A 17,696-nucleotide genomic window follows, 5' to 3' on the forward strand; every position below is an offset into this window, starting at 1 on the left:
AGCTCTTTAAAACATTAAATACAGTCAATTATTTAGTGAGACATAAAGAGTAAATCCTGGTTAAATTTATACCTTGACTGGGACCTCTGATGAAACAACAGCACAGGTGTGAAGGTCCTTCTTGTCCTCATCAATAACAGTTAACATCCCAATCTCAGCTTCAGGTACACTGTTTTCTTTCACCTACATATCAAGAAAGATGATCTTTGATTAACACAAAAAAGTACTTTTAGGAAAATGAATTTGGTTGTCTTTGTTATCTTCCTTGGTACAAAAAAAAAAAACCACTTGAGGGAGATACTAATGTTTCACGTAGTAAACTAACCTGATTGTTACTGAGAGTGATGTCCTTTGGTTGGTCATTAACATCCTGTAGAACAATCCTGATAATCCCAGTGTAAGACAGGGGAGGGGAACCAGAGTCTGTGGTTGTCACCTGAACCGAAAACACAGGGTATTTCTCAAAGTTTAAAATTTCTGTTGGCTTTCCGACAGTAAGGGTTCTGTTCTGCAGCTTAAATAAATCTGCGAATTGAGATGCATCCTCTGTGTCTGTTAAACTGAAATATAGTTTATAAAACATCTGAAATAAAATTGGAAGGAACAAAGTTTACTTGGGGCCTTTTGGGCTTTAAGAATTTTTGAAAAATTAACTGCTCACTTTAGATGAAAATTATGATATGGTGAATTTTGTCATTATCCTAAAAATGTCTAAAATGTCCAAAGGTTTGAGCTGATTTTCCATATTTTGATTAGAGCCCTACCTCTGATCCTTAATGTGTGTTTATATATGATGAAACAATTGCTTCCTAAGATTATGATACATTTCATTTTTTGGATCAAGGGGTACACTCATATCTTAATACTTCGCTGGAGGTACCCAAATACACTTGTTTTTTTAATAAATGAAGAACACTGCAATTTCACAAAGACTGTATTTTAATACTTGGACTCTCAAAAGGAACTTTTTATTTATCCAAACACAACAGAATATAATTAAGAGTTCCAAAAATTTTATTAACAATACTATTTAATATTTTACAAATTTGCCTTGAGGGCTCATGCAGCTTATACAAGAGAGATTAAGTCAATCTCCCAGCATTAGAACCAGGTACCAGTTACATAACTGTAGTTGTTTACTCTGAATCCTGCAGGCTGAGGGCATCTTGCCTATGTGAATATATGCTCACTAGCAATGGATGGCTGAATGCAAGAAATGCTTGCCTAATATGAGGACCTGAATGGATTGAACATAGAGTAAACAACTGGAGTCTAATCTTAATTGGTAAGAAATGCTCACCTAAGATAGACGGCGTGCTCCAACTTATGTAACAAGCACCTGATCCCAATGCTGAACGATTAACTTCCCATAGTTGGGAGAAAATAATGAGATATATAAGTGTATATCATTATGTAAATGGCGCATTATTGCTCATGAACCCTTTTATGTCTAGAACCATCAATAATTGGAAGGTGGAAGGGGTTGGTGGTGGTTACTGAACTGGAAAAAATATAAACATCAACACTGCAGGCATGCTAACTTCAGCTAATAGAGAAATCCTATTGGTTAATTTTATCACGTGGTTTACACGAGGTACAAAAGGGACACTGTTTTATGCATAATAATGATATTGTATTTGGAAAATAAACAATGATTATATACATAATCAAAATTTTATTTATCCAAACACAACAGAATATAATTAAGAGTTCCAAAAATTTTATTAACAATACTATTTAATATTTTACAAATTTGCCTTGAGGGCTCATGCAGCTTATACAAGAGAGATTAAGTCAATCTCCCAGCATTAGAACCAGGTACCAGTTACATAACTGTAGTTGTTTACTCTGAATCCTGCAGGCTGAGGGCATCTTGCCTATGTGAATATATGCTCACTAGCAATGGATGGCTGAATGCAAGAAATGCTTGCCTAATATGAGGACCTGAATGGATTGAACATAGAGTAAACAACTGGAGTCTAATCTTAATTGGTAAGAAATGCTCACCTAAGATAGACGGCGTGCTCCAACTTATGTAACAAGCACCTGATCCCAATGCTGAACGATTAACTTCCCATAGTTGGGAGAAAATAATGAGATATATAAGTGTATATCATTATGTAAATGGCAAAAATATGCAGATGGTACAGCTGCATAGTCCCCAAGTATGGGATGTAAGTAATTTAGAAAAGGAGTGAAAATGTGGACGTGAGACAATTAAAGATGGATCCAGACATATTAAATTAAACTATGAATACATTGAATCTCAACATCGTTAAAACAACATACATAAGTGTTTTTCATCTGATAGAGTGCATGTATGTATCTTATAAAAAATGAACAACATTAGAAAGGTCTAATATCAGCAGTTTAACGTGATCAAACAAAATGTAGATATGCATAATTTCACTTATCAATAACTTCATCAATATCCTGTATGAACGTAGAGAGTTTCAGTACATAAACTTTTCATGTAAGCTAAAATCAGTTCTCTAAACATCAATCATATGTACACATCAACCTTACCTAGGACATTTTCTCTGAATGAAAACTAGTAGCCATACTAATTTGTGCATCTCTAACTACATTGGTTGGTGTTCTTATATACCTATTATAACAGTCCGATGACCATCTTCCTAAAGTTTTAATAAGATGGTCTTCTATCCTAGCTGATGCAGCAGATGTTGCTGCACCGATACGAAATGAGTGACCACTGTATTTCTCTGAATCAAAACCTAGAACTTTTAAGATATACTGCAAGTGTTCAATAAAGTATGATCTTGTTACAGGTAGATTATCTTCTGTAACGAAAAGAGCTTCTTTAGGTCCAGCAAAGCAGAATTTTCTCACCTGCATGTATTTACACATAGATTTTACTGGGCATACCTTTGTGTCATTTGAGTATAATACAATACTTGAACCCTTGTGAAAATGATCTGTTTTAGAAGTCTTCAAAAATATCTTAACGCAATCTTCGTGAATCTGAACATCTTCACAGCATAAATGACAGCATGGATCAAATTTCTGTTGTATTGTCAGTTCACCACAACGGAAAAATCCGAAAAAAGCTGTTACATACATAGCTTCTAACAAAACATTGGTATAATATTTAAACATGCAATTCCTCAAAACTGTACAAATTCTTTGCAGTATGTGAGCTGTAATAGGCAATCTGACCCTATTTTTAAATTGATCTTTACTTTGCACTTTTCCAATTGCATTTAAAATTAACTTCAATCGTTCCATTGAGTGACATTTAGACTGAAAAGGGTTTGGAATTCCCATTTCTAAAAACATGTATCTGATTCCACACAAATATAATCTTATTGTAGAAAATTTAAGCAACAAGTTATGTTGGCAATATGCAACAAAATGTACAAGTATATCTTCAGATATAGGTGGACATTTAACATCATAAAAAACACCATGTATTGTAAGAAAATGTTTATATGTCTCAAAACCTTGTTTGTAAGTTAATCTTGTTCTTTCTGTCACGGAATTGTTCATCAGTTTTTGAACCACTTGTCCGAGTTCCAAATTACTTCTGATACCTGTGGGCAGACCATCGGATTCTTCTCTGCTTGAGGAGCCGCCTGCCTGAACTTCTCCAGCTGTAAGCGAGACAAAGAGTCAGCTATAATGTTTTTAATTCCTGATACATGTTCGCTATAAATGTCAAAGTTATAAATAGCAGCACAAAAGCATAGAGTTCTCATCAAAGATGATATTTGTAGATCTGAGGATCGACGTTTCTGGATAATATCTACAACTGCAGCATTATCACAATGGAAAAGAATCCTTTTCCCTTTCCAGTCCTTCCCCCAAATAATAGCTGCAACGACAATAGGATATAATTCGAGAAAAGCCATGGACGGAGATTGTTTATGAGTATTAAGTTCCTTTGGCCACTTTTCTGCAAACCATTTTCCTCTGTAATATCCCCCGAATCCTACTGTAGATGAGGCATCGGTATACAATTCCATGTCTGCGTTACTTATCAGCTTGGATTCATAAAACACTGATACACCATTCCAATGCTTTAAAAAATGTAACCACATCTGTAGGTCTTCCTTGCTAGCTTGTGTAAACTTAACGTAATAATGAAGTTTCTCTACCTTTGTAGACAATTGGATAAGATAAGAAGTGAAAGCTCTCCCAGGTAACACAACTCTCGCTGCAAAGTTAAAGTGTCCTAGTAACTGCAGTAATTGTCTCTTCGTCACTGAAGATTGTTTCAGGAAATCCATTATGAAATTACATATCCGTGTGATTTTTTCCTGGGGTAAGCGTGCTTCCATTTTTTCACTATCAAGGATGATTCCTAAGTATTCCAGTTCCGTTGTAGGACCCACTGTTTTCTTCAATGATAATGGTATGTTGAGTCTTTTAAATAAAGTGCACAACAAAGCCATGGTCCTTTCTCCAATCACGTCAGGTTTGTCAATGGTAAGAAAATCATCTAACAAATGAATATTTTCGATTCCATAATTGTTTTTTGCAATCCAGCAAATGGCTTGTGATAAATGATCAAATATTTTCGGTGAACTTCTACTTCCAAATGGTAATCTAACGAAGTAGTAGAACAGATTTTTCCATTTCACACACAACATAGGCCAAAATCTTGGAGCAACTGGTATCAGCTTAAATGCATCACATATGTCTGTTTTGCACATGATAGCACCTTTTCCCAATTCTTTAATTCTTGTTATTGCATCATCTATTCTAACATATTTCAAGGAGCATTTTTCTTTGTCAATCAAATTATTTACACTGTCAACTTCTTCATTATCATGTGGTGAAGATAAATCCAAAATAAGGCGTTTTTTCCCGGAGTATTTACCCGTAGCCAGTCCTAATGGACTTACTCTGTATTTTGAAAAATCGAGTGTTTGGAACGGTCCTTTCACAAATCCTTTCTGAACTTCTGTTTTTAAAAGTTCATCAACTGTATCTGGGTTTTCCCTAGCTGACTGTAAATTCCTACACTCATATGAATTATCAAGGCTTGTACTATCACCCATAAAAATATCAAATCCATCACGTAGTCCACCAATTAAATAATCAACAAATTCTCTGTCTGGGTGATTACATAATTCAAACTCTAGTCTTTCTATATTAACTGGTGTAGTGGCTTTAAATTCATCCCTTTCTTGTTTTTCTAGTCACTGTGGAGTTTTTTGTTTCTTTGTTTTATCATCTAGCATCAAATTTGTGGTCGTGGTCTTCTCGGCGTTTAAATTCGGACACTTTAGTTTTCAGTGAGAAGTAGACATGCATTGAGCACATACATGTGCTCTTCTGCAGTATGGTACGGTACATCTGTTTGAATTGTAGTTGTTGCAAATTTGCCTACCTTCATGAAAGGCTATATTCCTATCATACTTGTCCTTTCTTTGATAGCTCTGGTAACTTCGTTGATGTTTGTTGTCATCTGAATTTTCAACGCACATACTAGATGTATGGGTGGTCGAGGAGCAAATATTACACTTGCTGACTTCAGCACCTGCTACTACACGCTTCAATATTTCATCGTCTCCTTTGCTCCAGTTTATTAGAACATTGTTCTGTTTTAGGGCAATGGCACATTTGGCAGCAAACAATTTGTGATACTCAAAAAATTTTGTTGGCCAAACATTGTGTACCTCTATAATATGTGCCAAGTACATGTCCAGTTCCTCTTGTCTCCAAGGGTATGTGGCACACATTATCCGTTTGTATCTACTGAAAGCAGTGACAAACTCGCTCATGTTTAAATTTCTATTTAGTCTTTTATCAGTTTTCTCCTGTTCCTTTTTGGGAGTCTCATAAGCTGGTATCAGGAGCGTGCACATATTTACATCTTCACCTCGTAGTATTTTTTTTCCGAATATCGGCGGAGACCAGATCCACATGGCCTACATCTTTCGATGGGACCCCTATGCTTGAGTGCTCACTAATATTAACTGAATCTATCGTACCTGAAGCTGAATCCGTGTGAACTTGAGCAGCATATTTCTTAAGAGGGTTATCGTCCTCCTTCTCTGCGTCTTTCTTGTTCTCTTTCGCTAATAACGTATTAACCGTCTGTTGCAAAGCTGCGCATGATTGAGCCATACTTTGCAAAGTCTGTAGTAGAACACCATCGTTATTTGTATTCGTAACTGTACTTTCGCCCAATGTTTGTAGGGGGACGCCATTGTTTGTTGCGTCACTTCCGCCCAATGATCCTTCATGCGAGTTTTCGCGCCGTTCTGTTACATCACCTTTGTTTATGTTTTCATTGTAAAGCTGTCGCAAAGTTGAGGCATTAAATCCTTTCGGAACTTGAATTCCTAATTGTGTCAGTCTTTCCCTTAATTGGGCAACAGTCCAATTCAAGGGATTGTCCATGTCAAGAAGTGTAGCACTGCTTTCTACGGCAGAAGTTGAAACCACCTGAACAGGCCTTTGCCTTGTCGCATTTCTCCTTGCAGCCCTCGGCATACTGAACTATTCACAAATTCGAATTTACTTAATATCACCGTGTTGCTATCTTAAAATGCAGACAATCCAGTATTTAAAACTATGAATTTATCAATAAGTCAACACACATCGATAGGTACACAGGTTTCATATTGCACATGTCTAATTATTTGTAGATAGAAATATCCAAACATAAAATGCGTCAAAGTAAATCCGAAAGCAAATGTTCCTGAATTAGTCACATTTATCACATAGTCCAAACAGTAATAATAAAGAAGGATTAGTATAATTACTGAACTGGAAAAAATATAAACATCAACACTGCAGGCACGCTAACTTCAGCTAATAGAGAAATCCTATTGGTTAATTTTATCACGTGGTTTACAAGAGGTACAAAAGGGACACTGTTTTATGCATAATAATGATATTGTATTTGGAAAATAAACAATGATTATATACATAATCAAAATTTTATGGGAAATTCAAGCACTAAGCATCTACTGTATAGTGATGTTTGAAATGGGACAGGGGGTCTTGGTCAGTTAAATGGAAAGGTGACAGGGCCATTTTAAGGATACAGTGAACCTAGCTCTTTTTTGTACAGTACTCCATAAATTACTAGAAAATGAAAAGCACTGCAGGAAGACTTGAAAAATGGGGAAGAGGTTGCAGAGAATGAAAATGTGATAACTCAAAGATTTCATATTACTGTAGACGTACTTTTTTCCACAGGGTCATAATTCCGCGGAATCTCAATTTCTGTTTAATCCGCGGGTAGAAAATTACATGGATTTCTTAGACTTTCACTACATGCCTTATATTTATATTTTAGTATGCTTGGACAAAATTCTGTGGAAAATTTGTGACCACGTGCATAGCGTAAATTAATACCATGCGAAAAAATGTACTTCTATGTCATTGTATCCTACCCTGGATAGATGGATTTGATTGTATATGTGTATATCTGATTCCTCTCATGGTCCCGGGTATTTAGATCTCCTATAACAGTCCCCTCATCACTATTCTCATTTAGAAGGCCCCCACCATATATTCCAATCCCCATGGGAGCCTCATTCACATCTCCTATCTCAATCTGGAAACATAAATTATGTAGATTGTTTTTCTTATTATCTTATCTCTTTTGAGATGTTCTTTTTTTAGATTTATGTATAAGCAAACCCCCGAGAGTGCTTTACAATACAAACACTTAAGTACATGATTTGTAAAAATGTCTTTGAAAAACCTAGGTAAAACACTTTTTACTAGATAAACTTGTCTACATTACTTCAACAACAAACCTTAAAACTGTTACCTTATATTCTGCCTTTAGATTTGATCCAAATGCCATAGCATTAATTTCCACCTTGATGAACTGTTGTGTTTCAAAGTCAAATGCTCTCTTGGTTTTCAGTAAGTTTCCTTCAATCCTAAAGGGAGCATCTACATCAATTAGGAAATACAAGTACATCTGAAACAAATATGACAAGTTATTATCCACAACAGAATAAATCATTGACTTTAACTAATAAATCATTTAATTTAGGTAATGATGACATATTATACTTACCCTTGGTACTATAACTGACCTCATTTTCTACAGGCTTATTTTTGAGCTTGTTTGACTTACTCCTGGTACTATAACTGACCTCATTCTCTACAGGCTTATTGGTGAGCATGTTAGACTTACCCCAGGTACTATAACTGACCTCATTCTCTACAGGCTTATTGGTGAGCATGTTAGACTTACCCCTGGTAACATAACTGACCTCATTCTCTACAGGCTTATTGGTGAGCATGTTAGACTTACCTCAGGTACTATAACTGACCTCATTCTCTACAGGCTTATTGGTGAGCATGTTATACTTACCTCAGGTACTATAACTGACCTCATTCTCTACAGGCTTATTGGTGAGCATGCTAGACTTACCTCAGGTACTATAACTGACCTCATTCTCTACAGGCTTATTGGTGAGCATGTTATACTTACCCCTGGTACTATAACTGACCTCTACAGGTTTATTGGTGAGCATGTTAGACTTACTCCTGGTACTATAACTGACCTCATTCTCTACAGGCTTATTGGTGAGCATGTTAGACTTACCCCAGGTACTATAACTGACCTCATTTCTCTACAGGCTTATTGGTGAGCATGTTAGACTTACCCCAGGTACTATAACTGACCTCATTCTCTACAGGCTTATTGGTGAGCATGTTAGACTTACCCCTGGTACTATAACTGACCTCATTCTCTACAGGCTTATTGGTGAGCATGTTATACTTACCCCAGGTACTATAACTGACCTCATTCTCTACAGGCTTATTGGTGAGCATGTTATACTTACCCCTGGTACTATAACTGACCTCTACAGGTTTATTGGTGAGCATGTTAGACTTACTCCTGGTACTATAACTGACCTCATTCTCTACAGGCTTATTGGTGAGCATGTTAAAGACCTGGAATTCTCCTACTTCAAAGCTCTCTGTATTTTCTGGAACAACTCTCATATTGGTCAGTTTGACCTCCTTTGGTATCTTTACTGATTCTTTGATGACCAGACTTATATTCTGAGAATACTCCAAAGGTGGTGTCCCATTATCCCTACAGGTAATAATGATCATAATCTCTGTCCTATCTAGGGGCACGGATGATTCAACCTTAAAAATATCCATGATTTTATCATTTTGTTGCATCTGACACTGATCATACTATGTAATTTTTATATGAAGAACTGGATATGACCTTTATCCCCTGAACACAGAAACAATGTTTTCCAAAGAAAACATAAAATATAATATGTACATAAACAATACAGCATGCAAAAGATAAACAACCCTACAAAGTAGAAAACAAGTCCCAATCTCACTTGAAATGAAGAATTTCAACATTTGTATAATGCACATACCTTGAGGACATTAGAACCAGGATCCATGGTGAGGACCCCCAGCCCCTCCCCTCCCACTGTACAGGTGTGGTTCTGGGTGGGGGAGTCTGGGTCGACATTATCTGGGTCTACTACTGTCACAAATCCCACCACTTCCCCAACTCCAGCACTGTTACTCACCTAAAAGGAGGCAAAAAGTAAATTATGTTTGACATTCAAATGTTTATTTTAGAATTAGGAACTACACAGAAACAGAATAGATTTTATGCAGTTCACATGTACTTAGAAACATCATAATTTCTGTTCTGATCTTTTCAGACAATACTATGGAATCATTTTAATTTGTCAAAGACAATACCTTAAGTTTATAAAACATTCAATGAACTTATTCTTAAACAAGGATATAGTTCCTATAAGGGGTGACCCAAGAAAACCAGTCTCCCATGAACAATGATGATTCAAATTTTCAGTTGTGTCTGAATTAATAACATATGCTGAAATTCTTACTTCTTTAGGGTTTAGAGAAATGTTGCTTGGTTTCTCATTGACATCAAGAACACTAAAACCAAAACTTTTGGAAAAGGAAAGTCCTCCACTATCAGTGCTCTTTATTGTCACATTGTACGTAGATTTCTCCTCAAAGTCCAGCGACCTTCTGACCTCCAGTTTATCCCCTCTAATCCTGAACAGTTCCCAATGGGAGATAACTTGGTAAGTGAAGGTATCCCCCACATCCTCATCTGCTGTCTGTACGGCTCCAATGATAAAACTAGGCTCATTCTCCGGAATCATTGTCTGACTGCCATCAATATTTATATCCTAAAATCATTGTGTACATCATTCATGGTAAAAAAAAATAATTTTTTTTAACACTTAATCACTTTTTCAGAATTATAAGCATGAATTTAATGCTGAACCACAAATCTTACAGTAGGTGCATCATTGGTATCCTTGACAGAGAATGTCCAATCCTTTGTTATGCTGGAGTTGTTTTTGTCCTTGGCTTGAATTTTAAGAGTCTTTGCTGTGGATTTCGTCTCAAAATTTAAATCTTTGGACAGCTGTACTTCTACAGAACACTTTGTTCCAACAGAAGATTTTGCGTCCTACAAAATAAAACATATACAAAAAATCCATTTAATAGCATAAAATCCTTACTCCATCTAACTTTGTTGCAATGATTCTGGGCTTTGAATAGAAAAGTCAGACAGAATAACTTTTAATTCAATTGTTTACCTGATACTGAATGTTTGTTGGTCCACACTTAACAGTGCTCCCTAGTTTAAACACACCCAAATTACTGTCCACTAAATCAAAAGCTATCTTATCCACTCTGTCTGGATCCACGCCCTCCACTGTACCGACACGGCTACCAATAGACATTGATTCTGGTATCATAAAATCTTGTACAACAGAGGAGGGTATCAATCTCAGGGAAGTTGGTTCATCATTCATATCCTTCACTGCTACTGAAAAACTCCTTGAAACCTAAAATTTGTTTAAAATGTGATTAACTTTAACTCAACAAAAACATTAAAATTCTTAATCTCAAATACAATAATAAGATACTTTTACTTTAGATAACTTACTTCTCTGGTTGGGTGGCCATCATCTGTAGCAGTAGCTTTGAACATGATGAAGGGCATCTGCTCAAAGTCTATACTTCCTGTGACCTTGACCTTATCTCCCTCTACTACAAGGTTACCGGTGTCAGACAGGGAATAAGTCAAACTCTGACCCTGGTCTACATCCACAGCTGATAAACTTCCTACCACAATCCCTATCTCACAGTTCTCATCAACTCTCATTGCTGAATTGACAAAAGAATTATTATTAAGCAGTGTGAATTTTCTGTATTGCAAGAATAATGATAGATAAATGCTGTAAAAACACTGAACTCCTTATAAAAAAGGAAAAAAAAAACTATGCTCATATGACTTGTACTTAAAATGTCTGAGAATACATTTTAGCATGCAGATAGTTTTTTTTTTAAGAATACTGAGATGATAGATATAGACAGGTCACCTGTTAGCTTTAAATTTGTTGGGGAATCGTTGGCATCAGTGACGTGGATGACAATGTCAGCTCTAGCTGAGAGGGAGGGTTCTCCATTGTCAGTCACCATAACACCCACAGAGTACTGACGGACTTCCTCATAGTCCAAATCTCCACTGATCAGCTGAACCAATAAAACATTCCATCATTAACACAACCTAATAATGCGTTTCTTTTTCAAATTTTCATTTTTATCAATCAACATATCAAAGCATTTAATAATTGACTATAAGTCCTTTCTCATTTTTAATTTTAATAGAATTTTATAATTTTAATCGGTATTTATGCTGAAAGACCCTGCTACGTACTTATCCAGAGAAGCTTACAACTATTTGTGTTCCATTGAGAGCAAACATCCCTGCTGCAGAATCTGTGAGGGTGAACTGGAGTACCTGGATCTGTTTGTGGATGTTGTCTGGATCCTCGGCCATTATCTCCCCTACCACTGTCCCATGGGGACTGTTTTCTGGAATCTGAAATACACAGTGAGTTAGAGTTTGACATGGAATGTGATGGCAGGTTGTAAGAGGAGGTTGGGAGGGGGGTCAAACCTCGTTTGTGGTCATCCGGATATTTCTGGGAGCCTCATTTACATTGTTGACCTTGATAGTGAAGGTTTTCTCTATGTACATGGGAGGACTTCCACTGTCTATGGCTCGGATCACCAAGTCATGCTCAGATTTTGATTCATAGTCTAAATCTGCTATGTTGGATACCTGGAATTAAAATGTAACTGGTCAGCTGACATTTTTTCCTTAAAATTCATTTTATTTCATAATTTGAAAAAAAAAATGAACTGCATTTTTTGTTTTATTTCTTGTGCATTCAAAATTTCAAACGATAAAACTTCAAAACATTGAAATTGTACTCCTTCACTGAAGCCGAATGAATCACAAAAATATTGTAAGTTTTAAAATTATTAACAAGAATTGTGCTTTTGCGGTGCCAAACAACAAAAATTAAACTGCAGAAAATACCTCTGACATATAATATTGCAATAAAAGTTAAAATAGACCACCTACTTGGTCGCGGCATCATCACACTTACCCATAATTCCCTGTTGATGATGTGGAAGAACTGAGACTCAGATATTATTGTAAATGTGTGATTCTGTCCAGTGTCTGGATCTCTAGCTGTTAACGATGTTATTCTGACATGATGACTTCCTTCATCTACTGAGTAAGTCACCTCTTCTGCATTGATATCCTGTGTTCAGCAAACAAGTTTTTTTTCAATCCATGAGAATTATTAATATTAAAAGAAATATGAAACACTTCTGCTTTCACAAATTTTTCTGCATGATTTAGTAAAATTGAAATATCATACATGTATTGCAAATTGTTAACTGAAGTTTAAGTGGACAAAAGACAAAAAGATGTCCACAAAAAAAATGAATTAAAAACAAAATACGAACTAGACTGTAAGTGACAGAAATAAAACTAACAGAGGGTGGATCATTAGTATCCAGCACAGTCAAGTTAAACTCCTGCTTTATGGTCAGTCCCTCTCTGTCCACTGCCGTCAGCTCAAATGTCAGGTGTGGTGTCATCTCATAGTCCAATGATACCAATGTCCTCAAATCCGATGTACAGTGCACCATCTGAAGTCAATCAGGCATTTCTTTAATTTTAAGAAATTTTCTGCTTATATTGTCATTTGTAATAATGTGTTTTAGAAAATCAAGATGAGAAAGCAAAATATTACTTTTGCTAAAGGCAGACACTGCTGGTTGAACAAGCCAACTTGCACACTAGTTGTTCCCATGGTAATAACATCCATGTTATCATAATCTTGTACCATTACTTGACCAATCAGAACATGTGTACCAGAATTCTCTGCAATGACTGGTTTGTTTTCAGGGAATCTGGTGTTTCCACTACTTGATGTCACTTGTAGACCAAAAGGAGCTTCATTCACATCAACCACATTGATCTGGTAGGTTTGTGAATTCTGCCAAGATTTTCATTTAAATCCGAATTATTATCAAAACACAGTTAAACTTAGTTATCTTGATCAAAGATATCTCAAATAATACAGATATTGCAATGTGAGTTGGCAGTCCTAACTATATCCTATGCTTTGAACTCTTGTTATTTTGAATCCTGGAAAATCTCTCAGTTTGATTTTGGTCTCATTGAAATCAATATAATTGAGGTTTAACTGTATCTGTTGATGATATTTTGTATGATTTATCACGAGTGTGCAGTAAGAATTCTTTGCATCAGACAAAGTGAAAACTGGAACACAGTAATATCTATATATTAAACACTGCCCTTGATATTGATGGTAACTGTGTTTACCTTAGCAGGAGGCAAACCGTTATCTGTAGCTGTAATAGTCAGGTTGTACACAGGTTTGGTTTCGTAGTCCAGTAGCTTTTTCAGTACCAGTAAGTTACCCTCCACTACGAACACCCCAGCCTCCTCCTCTGTGCTGAAGGACACAGTCTGTTCTAATTCTGCATTACTGACCTTAAAGATTGAAACCAAAGCTAACTACAGAACAAACTGTCAACAGATCGTACTTACACACAAACTGTAAGTCAAGCTTGAAGAATACCTCCAGTGTCCCCACCACTTCCCCCACCAGTGTGTCCTCTGGCAGATTCCCCAGACTCAGAACAAGGTCATGTGGGGGGTCATTGACATCAGTCACATGTATTGTAAGGGACGCGTTCAGATTCAGAGGGGGGAATCCTGAATCTTGGCTACTGACCAGGACACTAAAGCTTCTCTTGGATTCAAAATCCAGTAAACAGGAGGATCCGCCCATCTCCTCACACTTATCTCCCTTGGCAGCAACCTAAATATAAGTAATCCATCAATGTCAAACTTGGCTATATTAAAAAATGTGAATGAAAATGGCAGTATTCAATATAGAATGCCTAATATTTTACCATAGATTTCAAATTATTACATCTTTATTACCTCAATACATGGAAACTTTGTTTTACCTGAACAGTGTTTCCCTGAATGAGGATCCTGCCCCCAGCATCATCCAGCAGTCTGTAGGTGTGGATCTGACTGAAGTCTGGGTCCCTGGTCACTAGGTGACCTATAATTGTCCCAGGGTCACTCATTTCCTTCACCTGAATTCAACATACATGTATTCATTGCAGGAGACAGGTAAACCCCCTGAATTCAATTCATGAAAATTATTCAACTTTGAATATTAGATTGACTCTTTCTCCCTACCTTGTTGTTTGAGAGACTGATTTGTGTGGGTTTTTCATTGATATTTTCTACATGTATAGTGAAGTTTCTCCTAAGTGTAAGTCCTCCACTGTCTATAACTTCGACTGTGATGTTAACATGTGGACTCTCCTCAAAGTCTATTAATTTGCCTGAAAAAATGCATTCACTTTTAATATGTGCTAATCTAATTTCACGTTCTGTTAAAGTCATGTTCATTATTTTGACAGTAAAATCCCTTCATTCAGCTTCTATTTTCAAGTATAATTGATTGCTATTGTTATTAGTTTATCATAACTATTACTAATTTTTTCTTTCTTCATTAACAATAGCATACCTATGTTTGTAGAGAGGTGTCCTTGTGGGGTGATGGTAAACTGTTCACCATCCAGCAAGGTAAAGGTGTGAGTATCATCCACATCTGGATCAGTTACCTGGAAGATAGCCACCAGTCCCTGGGTGTTCTCTGGAATAACAAGACCTGGACTGCTGGCTCTGACGTCCTGTAGAAAACACAGAGAAAATAAGATATGCCTGAAAACACCATGAACCCAACATAAACGGACGTTAATGTACAACCTTTATCTGAAATTATTGGGTAACCTTCATCCTCAACATGACAAGATAAAAAGTGTCTGTCACACAAGTCCAAAAGTAAAAGTTGCAGGCAGACCAAAGAAAGTTTGCCTGTAAACTTTGATATGAGAGCTTAAAAGTTGTAAGAAAACAAATTGTAAACCAATCAAAAATATCCCTTCTTTACACATACCAAGACAATACATTATCCTTATTAAATAAGCAATTTATTATGTTTTTTAAAATAAAATACCAAACAGAAGATTTGAATATCCTTTTCAAAGATTAAGAATTAATTACCCATGGAGCCTCATTTTCATTTTCGATGGTAATTTTAAACATCTCAATCAATTTTCCTCCTTCACGGTTCTCTATAGTAACAACTACGGACAGGAAGGACTGCTCCTCAAAGTCAAGAACTCCCTTTACTTTCACAGAAACAGTGCATGTGGTCAAGTCAGTCTGACATAGTGAAAATATGCAAAAGTTACAATCCTCATAACACACATTCTTCCATCAAATATAATAATGAAAATCACTTTTAAGTCAAAACATACTGCAGACTTACTTTTGTATTACAACTGACATCCCCCATGCTGAAAGGATTTTCCTTGTCCTTCACCTCTAAAGAGAAGGTTAATGTCTCATCTACCCCATTAGTTACCCCCTCCAGGGAGCCAATCACAGTGCCAGCAGGAGAGTTTTCCATGACAACAGGATGATTGACAGGGAAGCTTTTGACTCCTCCCTCTGTAGTGAAGTTTACACTGACAGGTGTATTCACTCCAAGGACTGCTATCTGAAAACTGGAGGTCACCTAATAAAGAACAAAATATGTAATTCATAATGTTTCAAAATGTCATAATTTTTTCAACAAAATGATCTTTTAAACAAGCTATCATGGTTGTTCAGTTGGTAGAACACTTGCTCCATGATCAGAAGGTCCAATGTCCGAATCATGAATGTGACTAACATAAGTTGATAAACCAGAAGTCTCTGTCAAGACTGCTGGTTTGTACTTATAAGAGAAAAGTAGCAGTTGGGACTTAAAACTTTAAAAAAGTAATAAATAGAATAATTTTCATTGATTAAGTCACTTTTTGTGGCAAGACTGCAATTTGACTACAACTGTAGGAGTAGCTTTTCATAAAATTTTACAGAATTATCAATTTTAGTTACCATGGCAACATCAATCATCAAAATATAAAACTTGAACTAATAATTATGTATCTTAGTGTAGTCTACTTGTATGCCAAGTTATATTGAAATCAGACCAAATCTGTAGGAGTAGTAGCTTTTTAATAGTATTTCACAGAAATTTCTATTTTTAGTACCCACAGCAACACCGTTCGTCTAAATCAAAAACCGATAAATAGAATTTTGTATCTTAGTGTAGTCTTCTTGTTTGCCAAGTTATATTGAAATCAGACCATAACTGTAGGAGGAGTAGCATTTTAAAAGTATTTCACAGAAATTTCTATTTTTAGTAACCACGACAACACCGTTCATTGAAATCAACAAGAGGCCCATGGGCCACATCGCTCACAAGAGAATCTTTTGTCATATTGTTCTTAACCAGATTTCCCCTTGTAATACATATTGTGACCCCACCCTACCCCATTGATCATAATTTACACAATTTGAAATCTACACTACCCAGGATGCTTCCACATAAGTTTCAGCTTTTCTGGTCCAGTGGTTCTTGAGAAGAAGATTGTTAAAGATTTTTTTCTATATATTTCTATGTAAAACATTGATTCCCCATTGTGGCCCCGCCCTACCCCCGGGGGTCATGATTTGAACAATTTAGAATGTACACTACCCCAGGGTGCTTCCACATCAGTTTCAGCTTTTCTGGCCCGGTGGTTCTTGAGAAGAAGAATTTTAAAAAAATTTTTCCTACATATTTCTATGTAAAACTTTGATTCCCCATTGTGGCCCCGCCCAACCCCCAGGGGTCATGATTTGAACAATTTAGAATCTACAGTACCCCAGGATGCTTCCACATTAGTTTCAGCTTTTCTGGCCCAGTGGTTCTTGAGAAGAAGATTTTCAAAGATTTTTCCTAAATATTTCTGCGTAAAACTTTGATTCCCCATTGTGGCCCCGCCCTACCCCCGGGGGTCATGATTTGAACAATTTAGAATCTACACTACCCCACAATGATTCCATATGAATTTCAGCTTTTCTGGCCCAGTGGTTCTTGAGAAGAAGATTTTCAAAGATTTTTCCTATATATTTCTATGTAAAATTTTGATTCCCCATTGTGGCCCCGCCCTACCCCCGGGAATCATGATTTGTACAATTTAGAATCTACACTACCCCAGGGTGCTTCCATCTCAGTTTCAGCTTTTCTGGCCCTGTGGTTCTTGAGAAGAAGATTTTCAAAGATTTTTCCTATATATTTCTATGTAAAATTTTGATTCCCCATTGTGGTCCCGCCCTACCCCTGGGGGTCATGATTTTTACATTTTAATATCTACCCTACCCAAGGCTGCTTCCACATAAGTTTCAGCCTTATTGGCCCAGTGGTTCTTGAGAAGAAGATTTT

At 36.4% G+C, this 17,696-nt stretch overlaps 2 protein-coding genes across 2 annotated transcripts in view; both read right to left on the reverse strand.

Annotated features, from left to right (window-relative positions):
- The window catches only part of LOC134235974 (protocadherin Fat 4-like), a 70,357-nt gene that overhangs the window by 10,800 nt on the left and 41,861 nt on the right, over positions 1-17,696 (reverse strand). Inside the window, exons 26-48 of the mRNA XM_062718154.1 lie at positions 15,714-15,962; positions 15,446-15,607; positions 14,907-15,072; positions 14,573-14,721; positions 14,332-14,466; positions 13,938-14,180; positions 13,679-13,849; positions 13,083-13,328; positions 12,823-12,978; positions 12,426-12,584; positions 11,930-12,094; positions 11,705-11,851; positions 11,349-11,502; positions 10,913-11,133; positions 10,560-10,811; positions 10,253-10,429; positions 9,831-10,142; positions 9,345-9,503; positions 8,857-9,096; positions 7,754-7,909; positions 7,371-7,534; positions 326-560; positions 73-183 (exon numbers count right to left, since the gene is read on the reverse strand). Coding sequence (XP_062574138.1) covers positions 73-183; positions 326-560; positions 7,371-7,534; positions 7,754-7,909; positions 8,857-9,096; positions 9,345-9,503; positions 9,831-10,142; positions 10,253-10,429; positions 10,560-10,811; positions 10,913-11,133; positions 11,349-11,502; positions 11,705-11,851; positions 11,930-12,094; positions 12,426-12,584; positions 12,823-12,978; positions 13,083-13,328; positions 13,679-13,849; positions 13,938-14,180; positions 14,332-14,466; positions 14,573-14,721; positions 14,907-15,072; positions 15,446-15,607; positions 15,714-15,962 — 4,329 coding nt within the window. The remainder of the gene's footprint in view (positions 1-72; positions 184-325; positions 561-7,370; positions 7,535-7,753; positions 7,910-8,856; positions 9,097-9,344; positions 9,504-9,830; positions 10,143-10,252; positions 10,430-10,559; positions 10,812-10,912; positions 11,134-11,348; positions 11,503-11,704; positions 11,852-11,929; positions 12,095-12,425; positions 12,585-12,822; positions 12,979-13,082; positions 13,329-13,678; positions 13,850-13,937; positions 14,181-14,331; positions 14,467-14,572; positions 14,722-14,906; positions 15,073-15,445; positions 15,608-15,713; positions 15,963-17,696) is intronic.
- LOC134235969 (uncharacterized) lies at positions 1,795-6,478 on the reverse strand. Its single transcript, XM_062718149.1, has 3 exons — positions 5,958-6,478; positions 3,201-3,611; positions 1,795-1,877 (listed from the first exon to the last, which is right to left on the reverse strand). The coding sequence occupies exons 1-3, from the start codon at positions 6,460-6,462 to the stop codon at positions 1,795-1,797; spliced, it is 999 nt and encodes a 332-aa protein (XP_062574133.1). The 5' UTR covers positions 6,463-6,478.

The sequence above is a fragment of the Saccostrea cucullata genome, unplaced genomic scaffold (genome assembly GCF_032062105.1).
Source record: "Saccostrea cucullata isolate Sc308-1 unplaced genomic scaffold, CSIRO_AGI_Scuc_v1 ctg236, whole genome shotgun sequence".
Classification (NCBI taxonomy): Eukaryota; Metazoa; Mollusca; class Bivalvia; order Ostreida; family Ostreidae; genus Saccostrea; species Saccostrea cuccullata.

Bases quoted from the DNA above. Each gene is read 5' to 3' on its own strand.
- LOC134235969 (XM_062718149.1), bottom strand. From the start codon at position 6,462: ATGCCGAGGGCTGCAAGGAGAAATGCGACAAGGCAAAGGCCTGTTCAG. The intron at 3,612-5,957 runs GTACGATAGATT...TCTCGCTTACAG, and splicing joins TCACACGGATTCAGCTTCAG to CTGGAGAAGTTCAGGCAGGC. The intron at 1,878-3,200 runs GTAAAGATCAAT...ATATTCACATAG, and splicing joins TGCAATTGGAAAAGTGCAAA to GCAAGATGCCCTCAGCCTGC.